General features: G+C 36.9%; 1 protein-coding gene across 1 annotated transcript in view; it reads left to right on the top strand.

Annotated features, from left to right (window-relative positions):
* The window catches only part of LOC122801238 (putative transcription factor Ovo-like 1), a 133,632-nt gene extending 128,908 nt beyond the window's left edge, over window positions 1-4,724 (top strand). The window contains exon 3 of the mRNA XM_044070793.1: window positions 3,015-4,724. Within this exon, the coding sequence (XP_043926728.1) occupies window positions 3,015-3,316 (302 nt within the window). The 3' untranslated portion in view covers window positions 3,317-4,724. The remainder of the gene's footprint in view (window positions 1-3,014) is intronic.
* The last annotated feature ends 3,501 nt before the right edge of the window (window positions 4,725-8,225 follow it).

The raw sequence follows: 8,225 nt of genomic DNA on the forward strand, positions 1-8,225 counted from the left end.
CTTATCACTTAGTTCAGGCTCTTTACCATTCTCATTCTAGATTTACTGGTAAGAGATTCAATTCTTCATTTTCTGAAGATTCCCAATGTGATGAACAGAGAATAGGCTTTAAGGGAACAAATTCTGTTATGTTTCCTCAGCCAAATGATTCAGATTCTAAAGAGAGGTTTTATTCTGAAACCATATCTAGGATGAACCAATTTTTTTTTTTTTTAGTGGGAACAAAATGACATTCATGTTTTCTTTTTTAAAAAAAATATGATTTAATTGCAACTGGGATTTCCTAAGTCTTTTGTTGTTCTTCCTGTTCTTCCAGCATTGGGATTTGTTTATAACCTGCAATATGCCTGACAGCCAGCCTGCACCCTCTATGAAGGCAGAGAGATTGTATACATTTCCTCAATTTTACAATTACTTGCTTTCCAATCCCAGACTTGACCCTGCCGTGATGTCCTTGTCAAATCATTCTTCAACTGAGCATTTAGTAAATGCCCCCCAACAAGGATGGAAATACTTTTGATCGATATGGGAAAAGAGTGTATTCTGCTGTCACGCTTATGTTTAGGATTCTTAATTGCCAGACTCTCATGCTAAAGGTTTGTTTGCTTCTGATGAAAACATGAGGAACATTACTGCTGCTTTTCCTTCTGCTGAGGGCAAATTTTCTATAAATACTTTTATTGCTGCTAAAGATGTTGACACTAAAATTTTGAATTCTCCTCTTGTTGAGAGTGTTGTTTTAGGCCATCTGTTGAGGTCCTCAAAAATGTGATGAGAGAAGGAAATGGATTTATGGGGTGAATCAGACTTTTTAGCTTTCCTTCTCCAAGTTTTATGAAAAGCAAAATAAAAATACTTGGCAATTTTCTATCAAGCAGATGTTCAAAAAACAATGGCAAGGAGGCTCAAAAATAGAAGAGGGGAGCGTCCCAGAAATAAGAACAGTGCAAGTCTGAATGGCTATCTTCAAACTGTAATCCTCACCACCACTTCCCACCCCAACAGTCATGTATGACTTCTCCAGATTCTGGCTGCCTATCACTCTCAACAACAGGTAATCTCAGACAAATGGGATCTGAGAATTATCCATTTGGGATATGGATGGAAGTGAGAGTTCCTAACACCATTCCGGAGGATTTCTTCTCATCTAACAGATCAAACTTTTTTTATTCCCTCCTGACATTCAGTATCTGCTGAGTCAAGAGGTAATGTATCCTGTTACTCTTTGCATTGTTGAGACTGCTGCAAGCTGATAACAAAACATTTGGCTACAGTTTTGCTTTCAGAGAAATATATTTTGAATGCATTTATAATTGCACTTATCTTACCATTTAAATCAGTTTTGTGTGTTTTTTTTCTTTTTGCTCTTTATCTGAAGTTAAGGATTAATTTATGCCATTGTTATAGTCTACACCGCTTTTTGGTTTCACTGTTGGACCTAGGTCTTTTTCTGAGTATGGTTCAGTTCTCTCCCACCTTCCCTATTCATTTTTGGTTTTATACTTGGAGGCTATTGAGCTGCCTGTCCCTACTTTATAGCTGGTGGTAGAAGCTCCTCCCAGTCTTATCCTGTCTGCTCATCTTACGGGTTACTGACAGAAGAAACTGGAAATGCCATTCCCTTAGACTGTTAGGGTGCTTTGAAATTGCTTTGAACTGTCTGTGCTCCTCATTGCTGACATATCTGATTTTGAATCTCCTTGCAAATACTTGTAGCCAGCTGTTAGGCTTGTTTCTGGTACCTTTTCACTTCTGACTAACTAAAGTGTATTTTTTTACACTAAGAAGACTGGGTCTACAGTTCTACTGGGAAATAGAAAGGTAACCTGATCTGCCCGAGCTGGGAAGTGCACATGGAGGCTTAAAGTCAGAATTACTTGTTGTAGCTAGTCATTTGATTTTTTCTGATACCTTTTCCCTTTTGGCTAACTAAAGTGTGTTTTTACGTTAAGATGGCTGGGACTGCAATTATAGTGAGGCTATAAAAGTAGCCTGATCTGTCTGAGCTGGGAAACACACAAGGGAGATTAAAATTACAATTACTTGTTGTAGCCAGTTGGTACCTTTTCACTTTGGCCAACTAAAGTGTGTTTTTACGTTAATAAGACTGGGGCTGGTATTCTACTGTCAGTTGTAAAGTAGCATGGCCAGCATAGCTCTTAACCTCTTAGAGCAAGAAACCTGTACAAAGTCATAAATAATGGGAGGACAAAGACCCAAAAATGGGGACAAATTTTAAATATTGTTCTTGCAAACTTAGAAAGTTGATAGAATAACAAGTTTTGCATTAGTATGAATTTTCTGAAGGTATGAAATCTGAATCTTAAATGTCTGTCAATATTTTCTGACTTCAATCTTCAAAAATTTGGCAATGATTTTCCAGTATAAACACTATTTTATGAGTAACAGGCCAAAAATAAGAGGCAAAAATCTGAACATTCTTCGAAAATCTGTACAGTTGAGAGGAATGATGGTCAGTCCAAGTTGGGAAACATACAGGGAGGCTTAAAGTGAGACTGTTTCATCAACCAAAGGTGTGATAACTTTTGGGAGACAAATCTGAAGAATCTGGACAAATATCAACAGAATCAGGGAAAAATCCAGAAATAATCAGGGGCAATCAAGAACATTTTTAAAATATTAGTAGTATTAACCTATGACATTTACAGAATAAGAGAATGTGAATTAATATACATTTTCTGAACTAAAAGAAGTCATTATTGTTAATTATTCTCATTATTTATTAAGCATAATTCACCACCTTTTCTCAAAATATCATCAGTTTTAGGAGGGATTAAGAAGCATAGAGCTAAAATTTGGGTCAAAAGTAGGAACAACTCTGAAAATAAGGGACAGTTGAGAGGTATGTTGGTAGTATGTTTTAAATAAGCATGGATTGAAAAAATGCATATAACTAATTTCTGGAACTTTTATAGAAAATAACATCTAGCCAACAGCATGAAACAAATATGTCTGACTTCTACCTAATTTCTGCTTATCTTTCTACTTGGCAGGTATACGCCCTTACAAATGTGAGCTTTGTGAAAAGGCTTTCACGCAGCGTTGCTCCCTTGAATCTCATTTGAAGAAGATCCACAGTGTGCAGCAAGCCTATGCTTATAGGGAACGTCGCTCTAAGATCTTTGTTTGTGAAGACTGCGGTTTTACTTCAAGCAGCGGGGATGAGTACTATCTTCATATGAGAAACCTCCACCCCAACAGTTCTATGCTGCGCAAATACTTTAGGAAACACACAGCCACTGTGCTACAGAGTAAAGTCAGCATGTATCTGTACCCCAGTAGATATTATCTATGAGGAAGTATGACATTCTCATTGTGTGCAACATTTCACATTTATAAAAAAGTACATTTTAGCTACATCTCTCCCCAGTTTTAGTCTCTGTGGCTATAATATGAAGCCTTTCTAGTACAATTCTGATTAAGTCTTCTATTAAAATCAAAAGACAGATGTTGAACCATAACTGTAACAGAACAGTAAGCTTGTGATTTAAGGCACATGACTTTCTAATACACACACACGCTCACACATGCTCACATAAAATATGTGATGCACAGAGACACAGAAACACATTTTTATAGCCAATTCTACATACAAATATAAGTGAAGAAAGCTATGTTTTTCTGGTTCATATGGTTGCAGCTATTTTTGTGGGTGTGTGTGTGTGTGTGTGTGTGTGTGTGTGTGTGTGTGTGTGTGTGTGTGTGTGTGTGTGTGTGTGTGTGTATGATTTATACAGACCCTGCTATATTTACCCAACCTTGAATGTCTAGCTTAGACTTAACTTTGTCAATAAATGCCTACAAATATCGAACTAAAACATGCAGACTCTCAATATGTTGTTGTAGCTATCATCTTATGGTAACTGCAAAGCTTAAATGATGGTAAAAATATTTGGAACACTGTTGTTCTTGTTTTTGTGCCAGAGACAAAAAGGTTAGCCTATGCTTCTATTCTAATTTATATTTTATGTTTTTAACTTTACTTGAGGGATGTATTATAATCTTGTTTATAAAGAAATACATTGGAAGAGAATGTGAGACTGAAATCCTACACCTGTTTAGAAACACAATGAAAAAGAGCAGCATTGAGAAAGCTGATCACAGGAGAGTAACTGTATTAGTTTTCTGACTATGCAGCACTGGCATGTGTTATATTCTCAACATATTGCAGCATGGTGGCCAGTTCAGAGATCAGAAATATTAGTTAATGTGATATGTTGATGTATGACATAAATACCCTGTATTATGCTATGAGTTGGTGATGTGTAATATATGACACATATTATGGTCGCAAAAATTTGTTGTGGAAACGTTTAATATCAATTGCATATAAGGTGCTGACAAAAGTAAGATGCATAACCCAAAACTGCAGTGACATTTGCTTGTAACAAAGAATGAGTTTTCTGACTAAGAATGAAGATTCATGGAGAATCTTGACCAGAAATCTTAACCAGATAAGTCCTGGAGTATCAACAGCCTAACTATATGTACTCAGGGAGTGTCAGCGGCTGGTTATGGAAGTACCAGGAATCATAAAGCAGCTAAACCTAACCTGAAGTCTCAGCCCTTTAAACTATAAGATGTTCTTTTTTTCATTTGAAATACTTTGTAAAAAAACAAAAGTGAAGTACAAGTAACCAGAAGCTATTTTAAACAGAAGTTTGCTCCTTTTTGTGGAAAGTGATCTTATAAATGTATCTCTTCACTGTAAATAAAATATACTTGAATTAACACAACTGTCTCCAGTGTTTTGATAAACCCATTGGCAGATAATCTGGAAATAACCTAGTTAATATACCAAACTGCATTAACTTTCATTCCCCCATCACAACCTGCAGGTGCAGAAACATTTGAAGTTATTTGCCCCACCCAAAACAGTGAAATAATTGTTTACATTTCCTGGGTATGTCTACTTCCAATGTACAGGATTCCTTCCATGATGGATTGTTTCTTTTAGCTGAACCTGGCAATTTAACATTATTAATTAAACTGCTCACACTAGTCCTGATTCAGGTTAACACAGTGTATAACAGCATGGCAAATGGCAGGAGCAGTCCACAAACTCAAGCAGTGAGGAAAGATGCATGTCCTGGCTCTGGTGGTAGTAATGTACAAGATTTTTCTGTTACTAGTTCTGTAAACAAGTGATGACACAGTTGATTTAGTTTGAGGTAAGGATTATATTTTCCCAAAAGAGTGTCAGCATTTAACATTGTATGAGCAAATAACACACCTTGAAAAAAACTTAAGTTTAAAACATTACAACTGGATAATGGTTTTCATGTTGAAAGTGTTAAGCGGGGCCATGTCCCAAAGGGGCTAAGAATTTGGAAATATCCAAGTGTGAAAGAGTTTTTTGATAGAACTGGTTTTGAGTTACCATAAATGATTATTAAAGAGAATGAGAGATGTTTAAGTAAACTCAAGGACTGTATTAACAAACTGGTAGATGCTATTACGTCTTATTATTTGTTAAATACAAATCTCAGTTTAACTGAGCTTTTGAGTCTACTGAAACAAAGCTGATTCCAGTTAAATACTGAAAAGAAAAAAGTTGGTATGTGACAGCAATGAATATAACAAGTCTGTTTACCCCCCCCCCATACATCGGGGGTGATTCAGCAACAAAGACCCTCAGAGAAAATCCAGATGTGGAACAAATTGATTTTCAAGCAGAGGACTTTACAAATAAGAGTGATCCTCTAGAGGATCCACAGCCACGAAGATCAGAGTGGTTGCCCAGGAAACAAGCGAGGAACCAACAGAGAGTAGAGAATTCTAGGAGTGATCCCAGGAGGTGGAATTGTGGAATTGCAACAGGAACTGGAAGAAATCCAACCAACGGTAAATCTTGCTATGTGCTCTAGTCCAGTTAATGTCACCACCTTTTTTGATTTTAAACTTTATAATTATACTGATATGCAAATTGAACCAACTCACCATCAGCTGTTTTTAAAAGGATATAATTTCAACCCCTCTAGTAAAGCAAAGATTGAGGATATTTTGCTTGATTTGAAAATGTTTATGAGAAAGTTGAATTTTCAAATTTTATTTAAGGATAAGGATTAGGAGGCTGAACAGCCTGTGAGATTGAGAAGAAAGATCTTGGTTAAACCCCCCCCCCCCTTTTACACCCTGCAATTAATATGTTTGTGAGAATTTGTGAAAGGGACCTATGTGATTCTTTGGGTTGGAAAAGGCATGGTAATTTTCACAATTTTACCATGCAGGCTAGTACTATCTTGAATTCTATTAGATCCAGGGATGATATTAGGTGTATGAAACCTGATAAGGGGGGTGGTCTCATAATCATGGATACTCATAACTATTCAGGACAGATGTATAATCTACTGTTAGATAATAATGCGTACAGTGCTGTCTCATTGAATGAGATCAATATTGCCTACAGAGGCATCAAGGTGGTTCTGGACGAGTTTTTACTTTTTGATGTGATATCTCAAGAATTATATGACTATCTGAGGGTGCCCTATCCAATTATACCTACAATTTTCAGCATCCCAAAGATACATTCTAATTTGAATGACCCACCATTAAGACTAATTGTTGCAGCAGGCAGGTCATGTACAGAGCCATTCACCAAGTACATAGATTTTAAGCTTAAGAACATTTTGACGGATTTCCGTCACATTGTGAAAGACTCCTGGGACTTGCTCGATAAACTCAGCTTGGTGAATGATATTGATCAATGTGTGTTCACTCCTTGTGATATTAAAAGTTTATTTTCAGTTATTCCCCACAAAGAAGGTTGGTTGTGGTTTGTGGACATGATTTCCAGACATGGTAATATGATTAAAACAAAGGTAGATCTCTTGCAAGAGTTAATGGAAATGGTTATAAACAACAACATTTTAACCTTTAATGGAGATCTTTTCAAGCAAAATCTATATGTGTCTATGGGGGCTGCTTGTGTCCCCATATTTGCAAACACAGTGCTCCTAAAATGGGAGTTGGATATGGCTTTTAGAATGCCCTCCTTTGAAAATTGTGTTGGGTACTTCACAGGTGAACAAGGACAAGGTGAATTACTTAGACGTTCAGATTTCATGGTCTTTAATAGGTGGATTTGAGACTAGAATGGTCAATAATTATATATTACCCCTAATGAGAATAACTGGGATTGTACCATATATAATTGAAGGGGGTCCATGCATAGGATAAAGTATTTAGGAAATGCTTCTGTTCATTAGTAGTACAGGGGCAGTCCAAGGGTGCATTTTCTGTTTCCCATCCACAGATCTATGTTGTGCTTCAATATGGACAGGGATTAACTTTGTTTTATGTGGATGAGAAGTCTCTCAGAGCAGCAGTATCATCTCTGAGATATATCTGTCAAACCAAACCATTCTGTTGATGTTGCAGAAGAGGTTTAGATCCCTAGACTGAAAATTTCTGATGCCATTTGACTTTCCAATGTGTAGTAAATCAATGATTAATGGGTTAGATGATGCTTTGTATGCCAGACCATGGGTTACCTCTTAACAGTCTGTAGGATACTGAATATAGTGACAGGGCTTTGAATTAGTCCACGTAAGACATGTTGCTTGGGTCATGTATCCTTTTAATAAGGTATATCTCTGGATGTTCCAGCTATTGCATGCACTTGGACAGATACAGGACAAAGAGGGCATTATATTCAATTACTGGCCTACTGAGGGCTGAGTAAAGGGGGACAATGACATCCCCAGATCTAGACACAATATCTTTGTTTATAAGCCATTCAGTTTAGAAGGACTTTCTTACATCAATGGACACGTTGGTCAAAACTTAGTTCACTGTCTAAAAATTTTCCCATATCCCAAAGAACTGGTTCAACTCTTATGGCCGTATGGTCAATGTGGTAGTTCTCTGCAGTTGAAGACTTCCTAAAGGATACAATAATATATTTTTGACATTTAGTTTCAGTCCGTGATTTTGGCACCAGTTATTTGTTTAGGACAAATCTGTCTAAGTTATTTGGGGATTCAGTAACTGCTCCTAGCTTGAAGTCATCTTCAAACTTATTCAGCCAGAGCCCCTTGCTATTGGCTCTTACTTCAGAAAAGTAGATGCCAAACAGGAAAAGTCCCAGCACAGAACCCTGGGGTACTCCTCTGGTAACTGATCTCTTTTTGGAGACAATGTTCCCTGTTTTTATTATCTGTGTCATATCTGTCAACCAACTGGCAATCCAGTGGGTGACATAT

This window comes from Protopterus annectens, chromosome 1.part0, assembly GCF_019279795.1.
Source record: "Protopterus annectens isolate FY-2018-M chromosome 1.part0, PAN1.0, whole genome shotgun sequence".
NCBI classification, from domain to species: domain Eukaryota; kingdom Metazoa; phylum Chordata; order Ceratodontiformes; family Protopteridae; genus Protopterus; species Protopterus annectens.